General features: G+C 35.4%; 1 protein-coding gene across 5 annotated transcripts in view; it reads left to right on the top strand.

Annotated features, from left to right (window-relative positions):
* PMS1 (PMS1 homolog 1, mismatch repair system component) overlaps positions 1-25,869 on the top strand; it is a 91,264-nt gene extending 65,395 nt beyond the window's left edge. For 4 of the 5 annotated variants that reach the window (XM_037523698.2, XM_037523696.2, XM_037523697.2 and 1 more), the window contains 7 exons: positions 623-745; positions 1,605-1,748; positions 1,924-2,816; positions 7,787-8,272; positions 11,442-11,572; positions 15,822-15,982; positions 17,462-19,724. In XM_037523698.2, the coding sequence (XP_037379595.1) occupies positions 623-745; positions 1,605-1,748; positions 1,924-2,816; positions 7,787-8,272; positions 11,442-11,572; positions 15,822-15,982; positions 17,462-17,626 (2,103 nt within the window). In that variant the 3' untranslated portion in view covers positions 17,627-19,724. Of the gene's footprint in view, positions 1-622; positions 746-1,604; positions 1,749-1,923; positions 2,817-7,786; positions 8,273-11,441; positions 11,573-15,821; positions 15,983-17,461; positions 19,725-25,848 lie in introns of those variants that run through there. The other variant, XM_037523695.2, reaches the window with a different exon arrangement.
* Positions 25,870-26,464: the final 595 nt, after the last annotated feature.

Consider the following 26,464-nt stretch of genomic DNA (forward strand, 5'->3'; position numbering starts at 1 on the left):
AGGGCTGAGTAGAGTAGTACTTATGCTGTCATGTCCTGTGATGGTAAAATACATTCACATTCATGACACTTTTATGAATGCCAGTTTTTCCTTAAAAGAGTTGCAAAATAGAATGAGAAGTAGAAACTCCTAGTTTAACATGCATCAGTATTTTTTTTAAGGTTATACTAAAGACATGATTATTAGGAAGTACATGGCTCTTTAGACCTTAAGATAAAGATCCATTTGTTTATTTTTTATACCTTTTTTTTAAAAAAAAGATTTTATTTATTTATTTATACAAGCACTGGATACAGTCAGAAGCGTGGGAGGATGAGCGAATTCACCAGAGCCAGAGCAGAGAGCAGAACAGGCAGACTGACGAAGTGCACTGCTGAGGGGAGCAGCAGGCGGCAGGAGAGGTCTGTTGCGCCATGTGGGACCCTCTTCTGGTGATGGGGGATCGAACCGGCGCTGCAGAGGCTGTGGGCAGCTTCGCAACCCAGTGCTCAACCATTGTGCCACCAGGAAGGCCCTATTTTTTATACCTTTTTTTTGTACCTTTCAGTGTATGTGGCCAGACCTAGAAAAGCACATTTATTGTTGACATTGCATATTAATTTTGTAATTATTACAATTACAGATTTATCTAAGTGGATTTCTTCCAAAATATGACGCAGATCACTCTTTTACAAGTCTTTCAACCCCAGAAAAGAGTTTCATCTTTATAAACAGTCGACCAGTACACCAGAAAGACATTCTAAAGGTAATCTATCTTATATTTTAGAGTATATTTTGGAAAAAAAAACCACTTGGATCAAAAATAGAAATTGACTTTGTCATTTGTCAGCTTGTCAGAAGTACTAATTCTAAGAATTTGCTCTAAAATAAGGGAAAGGGAAGAATGAAATACAGTAATATTCTCTAAACATTGTGCTAAGTACCTTACATATGTTTCATTGACTTTTCACAACAACTCTGTGATGAATTATTATTTTTATTTAAAGTGAGGAAACATATTTTAATGAGTTTTTTAAACTGTATAGTCAGGAGATAACAGAATTTAGATTTTCAAAACTTTCACAACACTGTGATCTTTGTATTATGAAGCCAGCATTAGATTGGATATTTGTACTTTTTTTTTTTTTTTTGAAAAAATTTTTATTAATTAAATTTTTTTTCTTACATCATTGTAGTCCCCAGAATTCTCCCACCACTGTATCACCTGTGAACCATCACCATATTCCCTTGTGTTCATCCTTCCCCTGGTTTGTCCCTACTCCCACCCCCTCCTCAGTTCTATGGTCAGCTTGTTAGTTTTGACTTTTTCTTGACCTTTTGTTTAGTTTCCCTATATTCCACATACAAGTGAGGCCATCCGGTATTTATCTTTCCTTCTGATTAATTACAGCTAACATAATCCCTTCCAGCTTGAATGCCTGTGCTTCCTTAGATTTAAGGTTTCTGGATGGATATTACTCTTTAAATACTTTTTTCTAAATATGCAGCTGCATCCCCTCAGTGTCACAGTTGAATGTGCTCCTTTTGGTGGTATTTTAAGGATGACAATACTGACTGTATTTACATGGTGTTTTTATCTTTTATTCATTACATATCTTCTATAGTTAATCCGACATCATTACAATCTGAAATGCCTAAAGGAATCTACTCGTTTGTATCCCATTTTCTTTTTGAAAATTAATGTTCCTACAGCTGATGTGGATGTAAATTTAACACCAGATAAAAGTCAAGTATTGTTACAGAATAAGGTAACCTTTTTCATATAATTTTTTGCATTTATGCTATTTACAAACTTCTAGAGTCCTAGTCATTTTCATGTATCAAAGGGAGATTTACTTGTTTATATTTTTGGTTTTACTATTTCAAATTCTGTCTTTTTTTCCCCCATAATTTCGCCTAATATTTGTTAACTTGTATTTTTAGGAATCTGTTTTAATTGCTCTTGAAAATCTGATGACGACTTGTTATGGATCACAACCTGGTACAAATTCTAACGAGAATAATAAAACAGATGTTTCCTCAGCTGACATGATTGTTAGTAACATAGCAGAAACAGATGTGCTGTTAAATAAGATGGAATCATCTGGAAATAATTACCCAAATGTTGATACTTCAACCTTTTCTTTCCAAAATGCTATATATAATGATGAATCTGGAAGCAGCACTAATTCTTGTTTAAATAATCAGATAAGGGTTGATGACCATTATGACGATCATTTCAGTCATGAACTTTCTAGCATTGATATGAACACTAAAAATACACTTCAAGAAACCCCAATGGATAATTTATCATGTGAGGAAGTCCAGAAGGACAATAGTGAAACTTGTTTTGTAAGTTCTGTTAAGCATGCCCTATCAGAAAATGTCAATAAAAGCCCTATAGATCAGAGTGGGAAAAATAAGGAAGAACCAGTTCCTGAGAAGTCTTTGGAAATTTGTGCAGATGACTGGAGCAGGGGAAATGTACTTAATTCAGCAGGAGAAAACATTGAACCTGTCAAAATTTTAGTGCCTCAAGAAAGTTCAACAAGTAAAGTAAGTAGTAATAATCATCCTCGTCCAAGCCCTGAGCAAAAAAACCTCAGTGAAGGTTCTTGTAACAAAAAATCGAATGTGGTAGATAATAAATCCGGACAGCTTACCGCTTATGATTTAATTAGCAATCGAGTAATAAAGAAGCCTATGTCAGCAAGTGCCCTTTTTGTTCAAGATCATCGAGCTCAGTTTCTCACAGAAAACTCTAAGAGCACTTTGGAGGATGCAACAGTACAGATTGAAGAACTGTGGAAGACATTGAGTGAAGAGGAAAAACTGAAGTAAGTTTCCAGAGCTAGCATATGACCTGAATGTTCAGATATTTCCATTCTATATGACTCACTGTGTCATAAAAAAAAAACCTTAAAAAGTTATTTATGGAAAAGCAGATTGGAATATGCCTTTTAACTTGGCTAGTAACTTTTCTGGTATCACCTTTTTTGTAAATTTAGAAGTTTTTAGTGTTGTTTTTTATTTTGGTACAAGCCTTAATTGCTTTCTGATTTATTAAGTTTTTAAACATTTTCCATTTTTTTTTAAAGATTTATTTTTATACAAGAGCTGGGGTACAGGCCAGAGGCGCGGGAGGGTGAGAGGATTCACCAAAGACAGAGCGGGGAGCAGAACAGGCAGACGACCAAAATACACTGTTGAGGAGAGCAGCAGCCAGCACAGGACAGGTCTGCTATGCCATGTGCGAATCTCCCTGGCCCTCTGGGATCAACCACACTGCAGAAGCTGTAGACAGCTTCACAGCGCTGAGCTCAACCCACTGCGCCACTGGGGAGACCCTGTTCTTTTTTTTTTTTTTTTTTAAAGATTTATTTATTTATGCATACAAGAACCGGAGTACAGACCAGAGGTGCAGGAAGGTGAGAGGATTCACCAGAGACAGAGCGGGGAACAGAACAGGCAGATCTACTGAAATACACTGCTGAAGGGAGCAGCTGGCCAGGAAGGAGAGGTCTGCTGCGCCATGTGGGTTGCTCCCTGGCTGGCTGGGGATTGAACTCCTGCTACAAAGGCTGCAGATAGCTTCATAGTGCTATTCTTAACCTCTTGCACCACCAGGGAGGCCCAATATTTGCCATTCTTGATAACTTAAAACTACTTTCTTCTATTTCCTTTTTATTTTATGTTCACCTGTGCAGTCTGTCTCTGGTGGATCCTCTCACCCACTGTATCTCTGGCCTGTACCCCAGATCTTGTATGCATAAATAAATAAATCTTTTTTTAAAAAAAAAGTAACTGTCCATATATGTATGATTTTAATTATAGGCCCTCAATTCTATTCCATTGGTCTGTGTTTCTGATTTTGTACCAGTAGCGTATTGTTTGAATACTGCTCTAATAGTATAGTTTGAATTCTGGGAGTGTAATACCTCCATTTTCCATCTTTTCTCTCAGGATCACTTTGACTGCTTGGGGTCTTAAGTGGCTCCATACAAATTTAGAATTATTTCCTTGAAAAATATCCTTGGGACCTCCCCTGGTGGCGCAGTGGTTGAGCGCTGGGTTGCGAGGCTGCCTGCAGCCTCTGCAGCGCCAGTTCGATCCCCGGCCACCAGCGAGGATCCCGCAAAAAAAAAAAAAAAAATCCTTGGGATTTTGATTGCATTGATTTATAAATTACTTTGGGTATATGGGTATTTTAACAGTGTATACTCTTTAAATCTATAAACACAGGATATTTTTCCATTTCTTTGTGTCTTATTTCCTTTAACAATATCTAGTGTTTACTCCCATGTATTTCATCCTATTTGGTGCATTATAAATAGGATTGTTTCCTTAATTTCCCTTTTGTCTAGTTCATTTGCATATAGAAATAGATAGTTGTACATTAATTTTATATCCCTTTTAACCTTTATTATTTCTACTAGTTTTTTGGTGGACTCTAAGATTTTCTGTGATTGTTATCATATCTGAAAAATGATTGTTTTACTACTTCTTTTCCAATTTGGTTTCCTTTTCTTTTTCTTGCCTAATTGCTCTGTCTAAAACTTCCAATGCTATTTTGAACAGTAGCAGTGAGAGTGGACATCCTTGTCTTTTTCCTGATCTTTAGGGGAAACATTTAGTGGTTTTTTTTTTTTAATATTTTATTTTATATATGCTTGCATCATTTTTCATTTTTGCACAATGTATGCATTTTCTTTTTTTTAATTAAACATTTTTTTTAAAGATTTATTTATTTATTTATACAAGCACTGGGTACAGTCAGAAGCGTGGGAGGGTGAGAGGATTTACCAGAGCCAGAGCGGGGAACAGAACAGAACAGGCAGACTGACGAAATACACTGCTGAGGGAGCAGCGGGCGGCAGGAGAAGTCTGCTCGCCATGTGGGACCCTCCCTGGCGGCCGGGGATCAAACCGGTGCTGCAGAGGCTGCAGGCAGCTTTGCAGCCCAGCTCTCAACCGCTGCACCACCAGGGGAGGCCCCAATGTATGTATTTTCATTTTGGTTATATTCCCCATATAATTGCATCCCCCCTTATTTTGACCCTAATCCTTCCTCTCCTCACCCTTACCCTTCCCCTCCCCACTATGTCTCTGGTTTGTAGTTGCTTGTTGATTTTGATTTTTACTTTGTATTAATTAGTATTTTTCCTAGTTCCTTATTTAGGTTTTCTAAATTCCTGCTATGAGTGAGACCATCCGGTATTTTTCTTTTTCTTTCTGACTTATTTCCCTGAGCATGATCCCTTCTAGGTCCATCCATGTTGTCGCAAACTGCATGTGTTTATCTTTTTTGATTGCTGAGTAATATTCTATTGAGAAACACTTAGTTTTTTTATCGAGTATGATGCTAGCTGTGGGTTTGTCCTTTGTGATCTTTATTTTGTTGAGATATGTTCCTTTTTCTAATATATTAAGAGTTTCTGTCATAAATGGTGTTGAATCTCAGCAACAACAAAGAAAATAATCCAGTCAAAAAATGGGCAGAAGAGCTAAAAAGAAACTTCTCTGAAGAGGAAATTCAAATGGCCAACAGACATATGAAAAAATGTTCAACATCACTTGTAATCAGGGAAATGCAAATCAAAACTACCATGAGATACCATCTCACACCAGTGAGAATGGCACATATTAAAAAAACTAGCAACAACAAATGTTGGCGAGGGTGTGGAGAAAAAGGAACTCTTCTGCACTGTTGGTGGGAGTGCAAACTGGTCCAACCACTATGGAGAGCTGTGTGGAGATTTCTGGACCTACTAAACATAGAGCTTCCATATGATCCAGCAATTCCATTCCTAGGTCGTTACCCAAAGGACACAGAAACATCCATTCCAAAGAACATCTGCACCCCTATGTTTATAGCAGCACTATTTACAATAGCTAAGCTTTGGAAACAACCCAAATGCCCAAAAATAGATGACTGGATCAAGAAGATGTGGTACATATATACCATGGAATATTACTCAGCATTCAAAAAAGATAAACACATGCAATTTGCAGCAACATGGATGGCGCTGGAAGGGATCATGCTCAGTGAAATAAGCCAAAAAGAAAAAGAAAAATACCGGATGGTCTCACTCATAGCAGGAATCTAGAAAACTTAAATAAGGGACCAGGAAAATGAATATAAGAAAGTGAAAATCAAAATCAACAAAAAACTATGAACCAGATACACTTTTTGGGGGGTGGGGGGCGGGAAGGGAAGGATTGGGGTCAGAATGGGGCTTTTGCAATTGTATGGGGGAATATAAAAATAAAATTTATTATTTAAAAAAAAAATAAAAAAATAAAAAATAAAAAAAAAATGGTGTTGAATCTTGTGAAATGCTTTCTTCAGTATATTGATATGATCATGTAATTTTTATTTTTCTGAAGATGTTAAGATAAATTGATTTTGTGTATATTAAAACAACCTTGCATCCCTGGAATAAATCCCAATTAGTCATGTGTGATTATCTTAATGTATGACTGGATTCAATTTGCCAAGATCTTATTAAAGGTTTTTACATCTATGTTGATCAGAGATATTGGTCTGTAGTTGTGTGTGTGTGTGTGTGTGTGTGTGTGTTTCTGGGATCAGAGTAATGTTGGCCTCATAGAATGTGTTTGGGATTATACCCCCTGTCCCTCATAATTTTTTTTTTTTTTTTGACTGCTTTCAGAATTTCAGCTTTATCTTTGGTTTTCAGTAGTTTGATTCTAATATCCAATCTGTTACTAAGATTGGGTAATTTTTATCATTTTTCTTAAACTTATAGACCCTTCATTTTTCCATCTCTAATCAGCTCTTAAATCCACCTAGTGAATTTTTCATTTCAAATATTTATTCAGTCCTAGCATTTTCATTTCTATTTTGTTTCTTTTTATAATTTCCAAGTCTGCTGAGATTTCTCCTTCTTTTCTCTCATTTTCATCTTTTTCTTTAAGCTCTTAATTTTTATTAAAAACTTAATTTTTAATGTTGGGTTGTTTTTTGTCAAATTCTAACACTTGGGTCATCTTGAGATTGGTTTCTACTGACCAGTTTTTCTCTTGAGCATGACTCATATTTTCCAGTTTTATTGCTTTAGTGATGGCATTTGACTCTATATTTATTGATTCCTTACTGAAAAATCACCTGAAGCTTGTGTTTTACACTTTGTTAGAGAGATACCTTAAATTTTGCCCTTAGTCCTAGGGCCTCTTCTTAGTTCTTGGCTATAGTTTTTTTCTTACATCTATGAAAAAATTTTGCCTTCCTCCAGTTTTAATTAAAAGTACAAAGTGTTTACTAAGTCATCTTATTATGTGGAATTCAAATTCCAAACTCTTATTTCCCTTTAAATGAGCAGCCACGGAAATCTCTGTTTAGCTCATTTAACTTTTCAAAGGTTGTTTTCCTCCAGCCTCCCACATATGGGGTTTTCTGGAATTTCTCCCTCAATTTCCAGTTGTTTTAGAAGAAGGGAGCTCTGTGTTCTGATGACTTAGGCTTGAAAGAGTCCAGCTTTCAGATTGCTTTCTTGCTATTTTCCCTTAATGGTGGTGACTTCCCTCTGGGTAAAGACTGTATAAATATGAATCTTTCAGTTTCTGCTTCCTTTTGGTTGCTCTGTAGTACTTATTTTAAATCGGTGATTTCTTTATTTTGTTCAGAGTTTATATATATAGTAATATGTACATGGGTTGGTCCAGTACAAACTCCCTCATTATCAGGTCTATGATGACAACTCTTTGTTTTCTATAAAATTTACTTCAGACACTTAATATATTTCTTATTATGACCTCATTAGTTCTATTTTATTTCTATTCATAGATATGAGGAGAGGGCTACTAAAGACTTGGAACGATACAATAAACAAATTAAGAAAGCCATTGAACAGGAGTCACAGATACCATTAAAGGATGGCAGAAAAAAGATAAAACCCACCAGCGCATGGAACTTGGCACAGAAGCACAAGTTGAAAACCTCATTATCTAATCAGTCAAAACTTGATGAACTCTTTCAATCCCAAATTGAAAAGAAAAAGAGCCAAAACATTAAAATAGTTCAGATCCCGTTTTCAATGGAAAACTTAAAAAACAAAATGCGGAAACATAAAGAATTTGACTTAGAAGAGAAGGAGGAATTTCGTTTGATCCATAATCTCAGGTTTCCCGATGGTTGGCTAATCACATCTCAATCAGAGGTAATGTTATTAAACCCATATAGAGTGGAAGAAGCCCTGCTATTTAAAAGACTCCTTGAGAATCATCAGCTTCCTGCAGAGCCACTGGAACAACCAATTATATTAACAGAGAGGTATAGTAAAGTAACTTTTTTACTCTAACAATATTTATTAATCCATATGAGATTAGAAATTGAGGTTAAAAGTTGAATGTTTTTCCTAGTAGGAAAAAGTAGTATTTATTTAAAAAGTAGTATTTATTTTTTAGGTTTACTTCTTAAAACTTGATTTTAATCTTCAGTGGAATTGCTTTTAAATAAGTTTTAGAATATATAGTTTACTTTTGTAGTTATTGAATATCAAGTTCAATTTTCCTTCTGTGCATTCATGACTTCCCTAGAGAAATTTTGAATTAGGTTGCCATAATTCTCCTTTATTAGGCATCCTACTTTAACATTTCAAACAGACAGTAAAATGGAATTATATAGTGAATACCTTTATCAACAAATGTCAAGCTTTTACTACATTTGCTGTCTACTTTTATATATATATATATGTATATGCATATTTTCTTTCCTTTACCTAAAGTATTTGACAGTTTCTATTCCTACATCTTTTACCATATCTGTCTCAAAAATGTCTATTTTTCTACCTACCATGTGTCTTTTTCAGACACATTCATTGGCATTCTTCCCAATTTTCTTAAACTTTTTAATACTTTGTAAATTTTTAATATAATTTGCATTTAAACAAGGCCCAACCATTACATTTCCTTGCCTCTTAAATCTCTTCTGATATCACAGTATTCTTTATTGTCATTGAGTTATTTCATTGACCATTCCATTGTCTTGATTCATCTCTGTGCCTCCTTGAGGTATTGTGTAACTTGTTTTTCCCTCTCCTCAAATGGAAATTAGCTCAGGAAGATAGCATAGATTTAGATTCTACTTTTTGGTAAAACTGCTTTGGTAAAACTTCATGTTTCATCTTATCACTGAGTCAGTTGATGACAGCCTATCTCTACCTTCAAGTTCCCTCACACCCTTTCCATTTAATGTTTTCACCCACTGATGATTGTTGCCTGAACTATTTTTATCATAGATTGTTACATGGGGTATTTCTTTTTGATATCCTACATGAACAAATTATTTTCTGTAAATATGAATACTATTCACATTTCCCTTTTTTATACTTAATGTTTCTTTTGTAGTCTGACATGGGTATAGAGGATCATGTGTACAGCAAAAGATAAAAACCTGTAATTAAATTTTAATAAGAATTTATTCTCTACAAATCATTAGATAACTTTCAGAAATTCTAAGAATAAATCAAGAATCATTTATAAAATATATTAAAGCCTTTGTTTTAAAGATCCTCCACCAGAAGGAAAAAATAGAGCCAGAACACAAGAAGGCATTTGTTAAAGCTGTCTTTTAATTAAACCAACCCTGGTCAGATTAATTAAAATCCAGTGTCTTTCATAGTATTGTCTTAAAATTGATTTAGAAAACTGTCAAAGGAAAAAAATCCTTAGGATGTACTAAAAGAGCTCAAAATCTGGTGGTATACTATTTCTTCTTCCCTTAAAAAGATCAAGGGTTATCTGAAATTTTAACTAAAGGGTATTTGTAAACTTTAAGTTAGACCTCAATAATCTTTTTGTGCTAATAAGTTTTTAAAAATATTTTTTTCCTTGTGATCTTCTGTTACTAAAACACAAATACATGAAACACTATTATTTTGTACCCATGTTAACCTGAAAATAATTTTTTCTTATTTGAATGTGAACAGCAACAGAGCTTAATTGAAAATTGTTTGCACCTTTTTTCTGAAATGGGGCATCCCCATCAATTAATAATGTAAATTTTTTAAAATTGACTCTTGGACAGGGTAACTATAGGTTGCACTCCATATTCTCACCAGAGTTCTAAATCAGATTGCATTTTTTAACTCTGAGTGGAGTAATTTTGATATCTATAAGAATAATAATGGCTGTTGTTATTGAGCACTTAATATTTGATAGAATCTTTGTGAAACTCTTTGCTTTAATCATCTTATCTGCAAAGCTTATGCAAAATAGGTGCTGTCATTATCCATATGTTATATTGGAGGAAACTGTTCTGAAGCACAGGACAGTTAAGTAACTTAACAATGTTTATACACCAACAAATAAGCAGTGGGTCCAAAACTACAATCTAGACAGTAACATTACATTATTAGTTGCTGCACTATATCATCTTCATCATCCCCACTACCAGCTCTGGCTCTCAGACTGATTTTATGAATGTTGCTTAGTTCATACAGAGTACATCTCATATATCGCTGAAGCCTTCCTCTCTATGATATCTGTTCTCATAGCCAAATGGGTCCTCAATCTTATAGCTGTCATGAACAAAGACATTATTTATTTGTTAACATTTTCAAGGGATACAGGGAAAATGAAGAAATAGCAATTCATCATCCTTCATTGGAACATAAAACAGTGCCTTGCATGCTTAAGACAAATATTCATTGAATGAATAGGAAATGGTAACCTTCCACATGTCAACCCCCAAAATACCGTCTCTTAATGATAAGTTATGAATCACCTTGACCAATCCTAAAACCAACATGAAAGGTTAATTTGTGCCATAAGTAATTTTGACTACCTCATAATTTTGTTTAGATCCCTCATGATCCAGAACCATTTTGAATACCACCTTTCACAGACATGCTGCACATACAGTGGACTGAAGGATGCTCTCCCAAATTCCAAAATAGTAAATTATATTAAGTTTCTGGATATATACATAAAAGATATATGCTGATCTTTTCATTGTTGATAAAAGATATATGCTGATCTTTTTATTGTTAAACAGCTTAACAATACCCACAGCCCTCGGACCAACTTGATCTTTTTATAGTTGATGAAACCTTGACTAGCAATTGAAAATTATGTAGAATGGACCACTTGAGTAACATAAGAGTATTATTATGTCTGCTTTAAAGGTACAAAGGGGCATTACTTATAAAGTTTTCATTTGTATTATATGGAGAGAACAGAGCTTTTGATTGCTTATTTAGTTTGTAAATTTGAGATGTCTGCTAGGTCTATTCTTTTTGTACACTATATGCAGTAGGACTTCTACGAAATATAAACAAATATAAAAAATTAAGTTTCTCACAAGGCTGCTTATATCTTTGTATTTTGGTTTCTGGTAATAAAGCTTTTAAAGATCCCTTGGATTAACTTTTTTTCCATGAATCCTCCATTTTATTTTATATATTTAATAAATTAAAGGGCCATCCTTTTTTCCCCCCCAGTCTTTTTAATGGATCTCATTATTTAGAGATTTTATATAAAATGACATCAGATGACCAAAGATACAGTGGATCAACTTACCTTTCCGATCCTCGTCTTACAGCAAATGGTTTCAAGATAAAATTGATACCAGGTATGATTATGTGTTTTAATATTTTGTGACTTGGAGAAATAAGTCTTGTTGCAAGAATTGAGGTTACAAAATTTAAAGCTATCATGGTATATTTTTGTCTCACATAAAATAAAATGTCAGCTGTATAAAAAGTAGTATTTCAAGGAAGGTCACCTTTGCCTGAAACAAGCAAGTTGTTGGCATCTGTTTCAGTCCATTTCTTGCATTTTCATCTTCTTAAATAATCAAGTAAACTCATAGTCATTTTTTGCCATCATTTGTTACAGTATTCTAACTGTCTGTGTAACTAAATTATTAAATATTCCTTCATATAGTGAAACACAAATATGTTGAATACTGTAATACCCCAACACAATGCACATATTCTTTCCTTTTAAGAAGCATTTACTTGTTTTGCTGATTAGACTTCTAATAACAATATTATATCTGGAGAATGAATGCTCTGATTCCATTGCTTTGCTATGATAACATTATTTACTTAGTATAGAAATTCACTGGGTAGGGAGAAAAACAGAAAATCCATCTGACTAAGAAAACTTTGATTTTCCTGGCTAGCCCTTCTCTGTTTTCTCATAGTTTCCATGCTTAACTGCCCTCTGCTGTAGCTTCCTAGATAGATCTTGTTTTATTACTTTCCCTTCATCTGGAATCAAGGTACACACAGGCACTAGGAAGAATAATTCCAATGCCCTCCCTCTTGCCTACCCCTAAACGTGTCATGAACAATGTGCAAAAGCTTATTAAGTTCAACCAAAAGTGTTGAAGATATCTAAAAGAATATTTTATTGACAAATGAAAAGAAGCTAAAACAATGTACAAAACCATCAAATTAGATAAATACAGAAAATTATTTGTTGTTTCAAATTTTAATTAATTTTCCTGACTTTTGCAGTTTTAAGGATACCTTCCCTAAACTTCTTACCTCTTTCCTCAATCACAATATTTATATTTGGAGTGAATTAGAGTTCAAATTCCAATTCTTTCATTTAAAAACAGCGTGTTCTTGGAAAAATCATATGTCCTCAATATTTCTTAATCAGTTACAAATAGCAATCATTAAATAATTATGTACATGGCACTCTCCAAAGTATTAAATGTATTAATTTATTTAATGCTAATAGTCCTATGAATAGTTTTTAGGACTGTTCCCCATTTTACAAATGGGAAAAAAATCAAGACAGATGAGTTTTCTTAAGGGTACATTGAACCAAGACTAGAACCCATACAATATGTCTCAAAACCTAGCTCTTAAGTAAGTGGTTGTATTGTTTCCCTATTAAAATTGAGATATTTACTTAATAGTATAATTGTGCATGTTTTAAACAAGGCACTTATATGAAATCAATTGGAATAGTACTTAATAATAGGTGTTCAAATATTCTCTTTTCTTTCCTTCTTCCAGCCTCCCATTTGACCTGAACTGACTTGTCCTAGAAATCATTGTCCCTTAGGACCCCAGTTATCTTTTTAATGTATTTGAAGTGTGAAGCAAGTGTTGTATATGTATGTGTACAAAGATACTTTTTTCTTGACTTAATCTGTTATTCTAATTAGCTATGTAGCATTTGTGTCAGGTGCCATTTGTCCATGGAAAATGTTACAGCAATTTTTTTTTTTTTCACTTTGGTAACTATCCTGTCTGTTCCCAGAACATGTTTATTTTTGAGGTCCCCAGTGAGTTTCTGTCTAACAGATGCTTTCAACTCTTAGTTTATGGATCATGTTTTTTAAATCCTGTTGAATGCCAGGTACTTTTCATGGGACCAAAGATATAAAAATGAATAAAAATATCACCTGCAAACTAATTTTGATTGTGATTAACTTTATTTATATTATTATCAGAATTATTTTTCTTGTCAATTTAATAGATCAAGTTAAACTTTTCTATTTTCCTTCATTAATTTTTATACTTTTTTTAAAGAGAGTTGTTTTTTTTTTAAGATTTATTTATTTATGCATACAAGAGCAGAGGTACAGACCAGAGATGTGAGGGATGAGAGGATTCACCAGAGACAGAGTGGGGAACAGAACAGGCAGACTGACTGAAAATACACTGCTGAGGGGAGCAGCGGGCAACACAGGAGAGGTCTGCTGCCCCATGCAAGTTTCTCCCTGGCTGGCTGGGGATTGAACTCATTCTGCAGAGGCTTCAGATTGCTTCATAGTGCGGTGCTTAACCCCTTGCACCACCAGGCAGGCCCTAAAGATAGTGTTGATGTATTGGACTAGTTTGGGGTCAACAGTGCCAGTTGTCACAAAGCATCTTTGGAAAAAAATAAAGGCCTTTAAAAGAGGAAGAGCAGGGGCATCCCCTGGTGGCACAGTGATTGAGCGCTGGGTTGCGAAGCTGCGCGCCGCACCTGCAGCACTGATTCGATCCCCGGCCACAGGCCAGGGTCCCACATGGTGCGCAGACCTCTCCTGCTGTCCACTGCTCCCTTCAGCAGTGTACCTCGGTCCTTCTGCCTGTTCTTCTCCCCACTCTGGCTCTGGTGAATTCTCTCGCCCTCCTGCGCTTCTCACTGTACCCAGTGCTTGTATGAATAAATAAATAAATCTTTAAAAAACAAAAAAAAAAAGAGGACGAGTACATCTGACTTCGAGGAAAAAGATTTAAATGTGACCCTAAGCACTTTGTTTGCTAATGGGGATAGCTTTCTGTTCTGTAGCGTTAAGAATTTTGTATTTTAGGAAGTGAACATTTGTTACAGACTCATTTCAAATATTTTCCCTTAAAATTGGGAAGCGTTTTACAGAACTTTTTGGGAATTCCTTGAAAGTTTATTGTTACATAGTTCTAAATGTCTGTATTAAATTTTCCGTATCTGAATTTTGCAGACACAGGGATTAAAAATACTTTTTACCCATATCTACAAGTAATTCTGTGAAATGTCTATAATTTCCTGGGACAAATTAGTCAGTATTAGACTTTTTTAATACAATCATACTGTAAAAGATATAGAGCCAGCAATAGTAAAATATCTCTTCTACTGATATTTTTGTAAATTTTCATATCTGTATATATGTAAGGTAAGAACTCTAGAATATTCTGCTACTTTTTTAAACCCTGTGTCAAGACCCATTTTGCTCAAACACCCTTGGTTGCTTAAACGTTCATTCTGTTTCCCTTCATTAAACTTCGTGTTTTATCCCTAATGTTTATATGTCTTCTTATATTATTCTCTTATAGTTTTCTGGTAAAAATATTGGTATGCCTGTTCTGCATCATTATAGCTTCCTTCTAGTCAAGGAGTCAGTCGAAACTAGGAAAAGGTTAGGGACAGAGTCATTGACATCTCGGGATCTTAATCCCTTCAAACTCCTTTTTTTTTTTTACTCATCCATTAAGGGTACTACTTCTCCAGAATTGGACTGTCTTCTTTCATTTCTTCTAGGTAATACAGCATGGACTTTGATATAAGAACACTATTAAACAGACATAGCTAAAATATCTCTGCTATTTTCCAAAGTCATAAAATGATTCTAAAGCCAGATGCGATCCTTTATGCTGTTATGGCATGCCAGCGTGTAGCTACTTTTTAGTTTTATTTTAATCATTAAATTATTTAAAATAGTTGGAATAACTTGTCGATCTTAAACATTGTCCTGGTAAAATACTTCAAAACTAACATTATTCCTCAAATTGTTAATCTATTAATTAATTACTTGCTATGGTGCTATGGTAGCTATAGAAAGCAATATATTACTTGCTATGGCTCATTTTATATTATAATAAGCTATCAAATCAGTACTTTGTAAACCTTCAACTTGCACAGTGTTTATGTCAATTAGATCTAAATAGAGCTGGAAAAGTGTTACTCTATGAATATTTTTTAATTTTTAAGTCAAAATAGTTACATCCTTTAAGTTGATGTTAAGTCAGTAGGGTGATTTGAACAGCAACAGTTGTTAAAACACTTAAACCTGTTTTATTCTAATAAATATCATGGGACTCAATTTTCTCTCCAAAGTAAGAAATGTTCTAAACAAATGTAGAAAACAGAACAGCAATAATGAAGATTAAATTAAATGATATAAAGTACATGTGGTGTCTATGAGCACTTATGATTTAATATGAATGTACAATCCTACAGGAAATTATTTGTTCTCCAACCAAGGAACAAAACTGTCCCCACTATATTAAATTCTAATGAGTGTTCTCTAAATGTTTTAACAGTGGTCTTGTTCTTAATAGACATTTTCTGGAATACAATTTAAACTATATATGTGATTTTCTTTTTTCTTTCAGGAGTTTCCATTGCTGAAAACTACTTGGAAATAGAAGGACTGGCTAATTGCCTCCCATTCTACGGAGTAACAGATTTAAAAGAAATCCTTAATGCTATATTAAACAAAAATGCAAAGGAAGTTTATGAATGTAGACCTCGAAAAGTGATAAGTTATTTAGAGGTATGCATTATTAGATTAAGTTGCTTAGTTAGGTTTTAAGATACTTGTTTCTTAAAACAGAAAATGGTTTTAAGATGGTAGTTTTAGTAAGGTTTATTTGTTTGCAAGAAGGAAACGCTATTAAGAAAACTCCATTAAAGTTTTACGTCATAGGTTGTGGTAATGTCTATTATAAATCCTTACTTTAACATAATTTGTTGAGTAAATATTGAGAAAGAGCTTTATGAATTAGAAGTTTCATAGTGCTCTCTTTTTTAGAAGGGATTCAAAATACTCACTGAACCTTTATACCAACTACTTTGTCTAAAGAAGTGTTGTATGATTTTAAATACGAATCTCTTCAACAGCAAAAGAGTAGGGAAAATAGGAAAGATTATTGAATAAAGGGAAATTTTGGTTTTCTATTAATATCTACTGTAATAAGAAATTAACTAGGTTAAAAAAACAAATTCAAAGGTAATAAATGGTGAGGGAAGAATATAAACTTTTAAATGTCCAAGTAAATGGCAGTGGTGGGAAAATAGCGGGGATTATCTCTAAGTTTAGGGTTCTAGCTATTCCTCAGAGTTGACTGGCATTATTTTATAAACAATGGAAAAGGAAGTATACTTAGGAATAATATTTGAATTTAAAGTCTTTGAAGTATATTTTTAAAAAAATTTAAAAACTAGCTTTGCTACTACTATTTTACCCCCAAAGTCTCAATATTTCCTATCTCAGACCAAATTTCTGACATTGTCCTTGATTCTGCATCCCTCAAAACCAAATAAATAAAACCATAAGCAAATCTTGACTCTACCTCCAGCTCATGCCAGCTATCACCCTTCTCAAAAATTTACCAGAACTGCAGTGATTGCCTGCAATACTCACTGCCTCTCTTTTTGATCTGCCTCAAACAATTCTTCATATAGCAACTACACTGATAGTTATAAAATGTGAAATAAATGTCAGATTCTTGCTTTAAAATCCTTTGGTTACTTGCCTGTATATTTAGATTGGCACCCGAATTGCTCAAACTGTCCTAAAGGGTTATCTGGCCCCTGCTTAACACCCTTTCTTGTTCCTGTCTTTCCTTTAGTAACTCTTCTGCATATACACTATTCAATTCTGTTCCCTCTGCTTGAAATGATTTTCTTTCCCCATGATCTTTGCATCATAGTTCCTTAAGTAAATTAAAATTTAAATGTCACTTCAAGGTAGTGACAGTCATCAACTGTTATCTAGTTTAATCCTGTGCATTTTTTACTCCCTGAAATTTTGTCTTTTTTCCTCTTTTCTGTACCACAAGGTATATTTTACAAGAGCAAAGATCTGGTTTGTTTTGACACAATGACTACCATATGGTTGGTATTTAAAAATGTTTCTAAGTCAATGAGTAATAAAAGAATGTAATTAATTTTTCTTTGTTCCTTCTTGCCAGGAGTAACATGTTTTCTACTTCAGGGTATATCAATAAAATGAATGGCTATCTCTTCACAGGGAGAAGCAGTGCGTCTATCTAGACAGTTACCCATGTATTTATCAAAAGAGGATATCCAAGACATTATCTGCAGAATGAAGTGCCAATTTGGAAATGAAATTAAAGGATGTGTTCATGGCCGTCCGTTTTTTCATCATTTAACCCATCTTCCAGAAGCTCCATGAGTAAATGTTTAAGAAAATTAGTATTGAAATTAAATTGTCATAAAATAATATGGGTCACCTTTTCAGTCATCTTTGTACTATCGTGTTAAATGGTTATTTTGTAAGTAAGAATCACTGGCTTGTTTGTATATTGAAAAAAATTCCCAAAATAGAAAGCTTAAATAAATATAGACGATTAATTTTATATTTAAGAAACAACCTTTACAACAGTTACTGGTTGAAAACTCCAAAATAGGAAATACCTAATGTTATTGGATGGTTGACTTACTAGGTGCTATAAACTGAATTGCATATCCCAATTTCATAAGTTGGAGCCCTAACCTTCAATGCAGTGTTATTTATACATGGGTCCTTTGGGCAGGTAATTGGGTTTAGACGAAGTCACAAGAGTACTACCATCATTGTGGGATTAGTGCCCTTATAAGAAGAGTCACTTGAGAGTTTTCCTTCTGTTTCTCTCCTCCCCCACCACTCTCATGTGAGGACGGAGAAGGTGACCTTCTAAAATCCAGGAAGAACACTCACACCAGAAATCAAAGATGCTGGCTGGCATCTTGATCTTGAACTTCTAGCTTCCAGAACAGTGAGAAAATAAATGTTGTTTAAATCACTAGTCTATAGTATATTATTATGGCAATCTGAGCTTACAAACTGGGTCAGTCCTGTGCAGGGAGAAATCACACAGACTCGCTGGCATATCTGACAGAAGTTGTCAGTTTTACTTAAAATAGGATAGACAGTGGGAAAAAAAGAGAACATGAATTTCAGAGGAAGAAGGGGCATAGCTTTGAGAATTCTTGCTCTTACCTCAGTTTGGGGGGAAATAGCTTATAAATTGCTATCCTTTATATGGAAATTGGACTTTGGGGTAAAAACTTGTAAGAGAACATGGAAGAATCTAGATTTTTTTTTTAAGATTTATTTATTTATACAAGCTTTGGGCACAGTCAGAAGCGCGGGAGGATGAGAGAAATCACCAGAGCCAGAGCGGAGAGTGGAACAGGCAGAGTGACGAAATACACTGCTGAGGGGAGCAGCGGGCAGCAGGAGAGGTCTGTGCGCCCTCTGGGACCCTCACCCGGCGGCCAGGGATCGAACTGGCGCTGCAGAGGCTGCGGGCAGCTTCGCAACCCAGCGCTCAACCGCTGCGCCACAGAGGAGGCCCCTGAATCTAGATTTTTTTAAAAACAAAATTTAGGTGAAGATTACCAGATCTGGTTTCAAAAACCAGATGCCACTATACATCTAAATGCTTAATGTGCAAAAAATTGAAACTTGATTTTAATGAATAAATATGATGTATAAAGTAAGATGTTTTGTATTGAATACAGTTCTCCACAATCACACCATCTCTCATAATTTTCAAGGAGAATTTTAAAATTCTTAAGATTCTTGTGTTAAGTAGTACAAATTTTGATACCATGAAGATCCATGCATAGCTGGGCCATTTCTGCTAACTTTGTAGTGTTTCCCATAACCCAATACAATCTTTCCCTTCCTATTATACTTTGAAAATGTGGGTCCCATTCCTGTTCTCTTTGATTTACTAGGTAAGTTGTAGAAATAAGCTCAGAGATATAGAAGATGATGAAATATAAATTTTCTAGCTGGTATAGTCTATTGTTATGAGATCCTACAATGGCCTCTTAAGTGAATAAACTTACTTTGTGTCTTCATTTCTGCTTGAATTATGCCCAAGCCGGTTGGTAATAATGACTTCAGGTATTTACCACGTGTTTAGTAGAAAACACCATGTACTTACCTTGTATAAACTAATCCCAGTTACTGTTCTTAATCATTACTGTATTCCCAACTCTCAGAAATAGACTCCAGAAAACATTAGGATCATCTTAAGTATTTGGGAGAAAAAGAAAGTTAAAACATTGCCTGACGCCACTGTAACAAATGCTTCTGTAAAAGTGGACCAGCTTTGGGATACAACATTTTTCAACACTCTGCGATGGCAGTGGGAGGGAGAAGAGCTCAGTGGTTCCTGGTTGCTGGAGGAGGCCACACAAGTCCCGCTTCTGAGGGCGTTGCTCAGCCACCCTCCTCCCTCTCCCACAATGCCTTGCAGCAGCTGTAGTCACACCACCCACCGGACAAAATGGCTGAAGTGGGTGGTGGTGACGGTGAAGCCCTGGTTCCCAGGATGGAGGTAACAGGCCACTGCATGCTGGGGGGGGTGAGCGCTAGGTATAAAGCGCAAAGCCAGGAAATGAGAGGGAAAGCAAAGTGTCAGTCCGAATTGCCGATTATTTGCCTTACTAGGTTGGGGCTTAACTGGGGAGTGTGTGGGGTCTCAACGTGTGAATCCCCTAAAATGCTGTTGAAACCTAAGTCCTTGCTTAGGATTCCAGCCTCTACCATAGCACAGGAGACACAAAATTGCGCAGAAATGAGGCTGCAGATCCCATTTTGAGAGACCTTTTGTCTTGCGTGGTCCAACAATGCCAAGATTTCAGATACTTAACCTCAAAAATGTTAGACCCCAATTTAAATGGACAGATGGTTGCAGTTATTTTCATTGATTATTTGATTCCTTTTTCTATCCACATTTTGTGGCTCATTTTGTGGAAGTTGCAGTGATCCCACTGCAACCTACATGTCTTAACAGAAAATGTGAATATGATCTCTTTTTGTCCGGCTCCCAAATGTTGTGCCATCAACTTAAAAGCAAAAGTTGCCATGATATTAAAATAGTAATGATTTTAAAATATTTAAATGAATTAGACTTTATCTTGGAATTGGAGATGTCTGGATTGTTTCTGGCAAGCCAGCATTCATGGATTTACTGCTGCTAAAAAGGATGTTGAAGGTGAGCTAATTCAACCAATTTTACAGATGAGGAAATAGAATCCAGGGTAGTTAATGATTTGCCTAAGTGCATACATCTTTATCTAGTGCTCTTCTAATTCTGCTTCAAATGTTGCTCCCACTTAAATGTTAACTTTCAATCTTCAGTATCTTCTTTTTTTCCAATGATGTGATACTAGCAACACAGCATTTGACACTATTAGTGTCTGGAAAGTGGTTTTATACTTGAGTATTTTCTATCACCTTCCTTTCTTCTTTAGGTTGCAGTAACTTTGGTTTACAACACTGCATCTATTTAAAGATTATAGCTTCACACCTCGATAAATACACCATACCACTCACACCACCAAAGGCTGGTTACCACCATCAAAATGACCCCCTTTATCTGGTCCATCACCCTCCCAAAACCCCACTCCCATTTCTCCCTTCCCTTCTGTTAGCAGCAAATGGTTCTGTGGTGTTTGTACATTTGCTTTATCTTCTGCATGTAAGTAAAATCACAGTATCTGTCTTTAACTGACTTTGTTTAGCATTACCCCCTTCAGTTCCCATACTGTCACAAGTGGCAAGATTTCAAAAAAAAAAAATTTGTAGCTGAGTAGTATTCCATTGTGTATACATACCATATCTTCCTAATCCACTCATTATTAGGATGTCTCCATAACTTATTGATCATTCTAACAGGTGTGAGATACCGCCATTGTGGTTTTCTGTTTAAGTTTCAGATATTTATTAATCAGTGTAAACAGTAACACAATACCCCAACATGATTTTGGCATTTAGAGGAATAAAACTTCCTGGCTAGGTGGGAAATTATGTGAATGACTTCATTTTAAGCGACTTTATAGTGAAATATTACATTTAGACCTGTTGATCGTCTTTCTTTAGTTTACATTCAATGGGTAGAACTTATATAGATCATTGGGATTCAGTTTGTTCCAGGGTTCTGGGTTATTTTTTTTTGTTTGTTTTGTTTTTTTTTTTTTTAAAGATTTATTTATTTTATACATAAAATATAGAACTGGGGTACAGGCCAGACACACGGGAGGGTGAGAGGATTCACAGAGACAGAGTGGGGAACAGAACAGGCAGACTGATGAAATATACTGCTGAGGGGAGCAGCGGGTAAGACAGGAGAGGTCTGCCGCGCCTTGTGGGACCCTTGCTGGCCAGCAGGGATCAAACCGGCACTACAGAGGCTGCGAACAGCTTCACAGCGCGGCACTCAACTGCCTGCGCCACAAGGGGAGGCCCAGGGTTCTGGGTTATTCTCTCTGTTCCAACTGACATCTGGATTGAACAAAGCCAGAAGGATGACATATAGCAATGCCCCATATCTCCTGTTCAAATAAATTTGAAGAGGGAGATCAAGCTAGCATGCTTTGTGGCTTGACTGAGGATCTGATGGAGCATGGTTGTGGGACCAGCCTTGGACAGGGAAGGAGAGGAGAACAAATCTACAAGGCCCAGGAATAAGTCTCTCTCATTTTGGTTTTGACTTGTATTTACCTGATAATAAGTGATGGATGAGCGTTTTTTTAATGTGTCTATTTGCCTGCTGTATGCCTTTTTTTGGAGAAGTGTCTATTTTGTTCTTGTGCCCATTTTTTAAATTGGTTTGCTTTTTGTTATATGAGTTTATTTTAAATCTTGTGTATTAGCCTTTTGTCATATGCATGAATATCATTAAGTATTTTCTCCCTTTCAGTAGAGTGTCTTTGTTTTAGTGATAGTTTCTTTCATTGTGCAGAAACTTTTTAGCTTGATATAGTCCTGTTTGTGTTTGCTTTTGTTTCTCTTGCCATTGTAGACAAATCTACAAAGATATCTCTAAAGCCAATGTCATGGAGTGTTTTGCCTAAACTTTCTTCTATGTATTTTAAGGTTTCAAAGCCTTGTTCAAGTCTTTAATACATTTTGTGTTAATTTTTGTATAGGATATGAGATAGTGGCCCAGTTTCATTCTTTTGCAAGTAGCTATCTACTTTTCTCAACACCATTTTTGTTGAAGAGACTCTTTTCTCCAGTTTGTACTCTTGGCACCTTTATCATAAACTAGCTGTCCATATCAGATTAATTTTGTGATATACACTTTGTGATATATACTTTAATTTTTTGATATACACTTTTGCTGTACTGAATTGTTTCTATTTTTTTAAATGGAATCTTCATGGTTTTCTATGTATATTAGCATGTCATCTGCAAATATTAATAGTTTTACTTCTTTCCTAATTTGGATTCCTTTTGTATCTTTCTCTTGCCTAATTGCTACACCTGGGACTTCTGTTACTATGTTGAACAGTAGTGAAAGTGGATGTCTTTGTCTTATACCAAACCTTACAAGAAAAGTTTTCAATTTTTCAAAATTAACAATGTTGTTAACTGTGAGTTTGTTATATATAACCTGTATTATGGTGAGGTATGTTCTATATGTCCCCATTTTTTAGAGTTTTTGTCATAAAAGCATGCTGAATCTTATCAAGTGCTCTCTCAGCATCTATTGATATGATCATATTTTTATCTTTTCTTTTGTTGATGAGGTCAGTTACATTGAGTGATTGTTGGATGTTGAACCATTCTTACATCCCTGAAATAAATCCCACTTGGTCATGGTGTATTATCCTTTTACTGCAGTGTTGAATCCAGTTTGCTAAAATTTTATTAAGTATTTTTGCCTCTCTGTTCATCAGGGATATTGATCTGCATTTTTTTTTTTTTTTTACAACTTACTATGTGTCTTGATGCAGGTGTCATTGCATTTAAATAACCAGGTGTTCTTTTACCTTCATGAATTTAAATATTTAGTTTCTTTCCCAGATGTCGGAAGTTTTCCTCTATTATTTCTTTGAGTAAGACCTCTGTCCCCTTCTCTCTGCTAGGATAGTCATCACTTATGTTGCCTTCCTAATGGAGTTGGATAGTTCTCCAAGAACTTACTCATGTTTCCCTGTCGTATTTTTTCTTTCTTCTTCTGTGTCCTTTGTACATTGTTATCTTCAGGGCCATTAATTCATTTGATCTGGTCTGATTTCAGAATTTTTTCATCTCTTTTGATCTTTTTATATCTTGCAACTCCCTTATTTTTTATTTAAAACTTCACTTTCTATTTTGTGTTCCTTGATTATATTTCTCATGACATTTGCTTTTTTCCGAATTTTGTTGTATGTCTTAGCTTTTCAGAGTTCCATTGTATCACTTTGATTTATTTTTTGCATTTTCTTCCATTTGTTTTATTCTTTATCAAGACAGTGTTGAATTCTCTATTGGGAAGATGCAATTTTCCATATCTGAAAGATATGGAATCCTAGAGAATTGTTCCCTCTTATTCCCTGAAGCCTCAAGTTGCCATTTTTGTGTTTGTTTCTTTGACCATTTTGCTGCTTTAGATCTTAGACATTTAAACTTATTCTTTCTTCCCATCTGGTGTCACTGTGGTTTTTATATGATTTGGGATGTTGGGCTTTTGTGGGCCTTCATAGGTCTGAGACCTGATCTAGAAGCTGCTGAGTCAGGGAATAGAGAAGGATCTCGGAGGAGGTAAGCTCTGTTGTCGGTGCTCTGGAGTGGGACAGAGCTTGTGTTTGTGGCACCATCTATAGCCCTCTTCTCTCTGGAGTTCTAGACCTAGAGTTCCAAGGCTATGCTGTCTCTGAGTGTTCTCAGTGAACCTTACAAGGTCACTACCAGTCCCTCAGGTGGGGAGGGGGAGTGCTGCTCAGCACAACATCCTTGTTCCTTTCCCTGAGGACCTGGCCTCTGGGAGCACCCCAGCTCCCCTGCATGTATTTTCCTCAGTCAAGAGTGTGTGCTTCTGCAGGGTTCAGCCCTCCCTAGGGCCATTGGCTGAGTGGCAGCACCAGCATAGTTTGCAATGCAGCCTCCCACCCTCTACCACTACCTCCAGGTATCTCTTTCCACCCATTTCTTGTTCACTGAAGCTTGAATTTTCTATGTGTCCCTTCAGGCACAGTCTGCCTGATTTTACTGTTCAAGAGGTAGTCTAGTTTAGCCCCAACCAACAGGATTCTGCATGTAGTACTCTACCGATTAACATAGGTGATTCTTTGGGGGCCAAAGCAAGGAAACTCTGATGCCATTACTTACCATATTGTTATTGATCATATTTAAAAGCCCATTTTTTTTCCATAGGGTATTTTAAACTAATTAGGGGAAAAGGTAGATTTCTTCCACCCTAATCAAACTGCTCTTAAAATCACTATAACAGACTCTCCCATTGCCACTATAATTATATATTCTTTTTTTTTTTTTTTTTTGCCTATTCACTGACACTTACTGAGTGTCACACTCAGTACTGAACACAGACTTCTCTCTAAAGGAGATAAACTGTTAAAATGTATAAGTGTTAATGAGGAATATGTGCTATGAAAACATAGAGGGCCAATCCTCTCCCAACTTTGAGAAATCTGTGGAAGAAATTAGTGAACCAAATCTTAAGATTGACAAGGACTTATTTAGGAGATGAAAGATATGAAGGGCTTTTTAGACAAGGGAACAAGCACATATCAGGGCATTGCTCAGTGCAAGAAATCGTGCATCACTAGAACTTGACGTATAATAAATGGAGATTGAGTAAGAATGATAGGTAGTATCTTGGTCACAAAGCATTTTGCAGGCCTCTAGGGTTTTAAGAAATTTTTCCTAAAGACTGGAAGACCATTTAGTTTTTTAAGGTGGGAAATACACAGTTTCAGAAAAATTTAGCCAAGGTAAAAGTAAAGTATGTTAGCAGGCTACTCTAGAATTTAGGCAACATGGATGCAAACAAAGAGAGAAAGCATCTGTGATAGTAAGTAGAGAAAGTCTAGTTGACAGTTATTGAGGCCCCATAATCTTGCAGGGGTTTTCACTTTAGATTCTCTGGGATGATGCTATAATGGAATTAAAGTGGAAAAGAAGTCACCCCATTTTGTCTAAATTTATAGTTCTCATAGATGACTGGAAGAATGGAGGGTCATTTACCTTTCCTTTCTACACTAAATATGCAGTATGATATCGAATCTTTTTGAGTTCCTTACAGACTAGGAAAACCGTTATCTTTTTAAATTATGTCAGGTGTTTAAATTTTAATTTAGGCTTGTATCTGGGGTCTTTGGAGACCAAATTAAAGTTTCTAGTTGTTTCCAAGTTTTACTTATAAATGATTTAAATATCCAAGCACAATTTTCTTTTTTTTAACATCCTTGTTTATTTTTTCACGGTATAGTATTTTACCCCTCAGGTGTCATCACCATAGTTTTCCCACAAATGCAATTATTTAGGTAATGTTTATGTCCATCTGCTTAACAAGGCAAAGTAATGGATAGAAAATTTCAAATTATTTTTAATGATGAACTTGAGTTTTAAGAACTTTTTCATAAAGATTTTAATTATGTTTTATAATTTAGGTCATAGAAATAAATGATGAGTTAAGAAGAAACAGGCAAGAAATTATAAATGGATTGAACATGTTTTGGGAAGAAAATGGTATGTTTTCAAAGGTTAATTTCCTATTTCTTTTAAAAGGACACTTGTTTTTAAAATGATTTCATTTTATCTAAAGACATTGGTAAACTTCAGTCAGTTAATTGGCAAGATAATGATGTTAATTTGCCCAAAAGTATATTTTTAAGTAGTAATTTGCTAATAATAGTGTAAGTTTTTCCCATTGTGTCTTTACATGTGTATAGCTTACTGTACGAGAGATACTTATCTACCACTCACTCATTTTTTAGTACTTTGTGCTAATTATTAATCCCACTTCCTGGACACCCTTTAGCTGGACAAAGTTTCCATTTTTTGTTTTTTTTAAAGATTTTATTTATATATACAAGCATTGGGGTACAGGCCAGAGGCATGGGAGGGTGAGAGAATCCACCAGAGACAGAGCAGGGAGCAGAACAGGCAGACTGACTGAAATACACTGCTGAGGGGAGTAGCGGGCGAGACAGGAGAGGTCTGCTGCTCCATGTGGGACCCTTCCTGGCCGGCTGGGATCGAACCTGCACTGCAGAGGCTGCGGAC

The sequence above is a fragment of the Talpa occidentalis genome, unplaced genomic scaffold, assembly GCF_014898055.3.
Source record: "Talpa occidentalis isolate TD23 unplaced genomic scaffold, MPIMG_talOcc4v2.1 talOcc4.3, whole genome shotgun sequence".
NCBI lineage: Eukaryota > Metazoa > Chordata > Mammalia > Eulipotyphla > Talpidae > Talpa > Talpa occidentalis.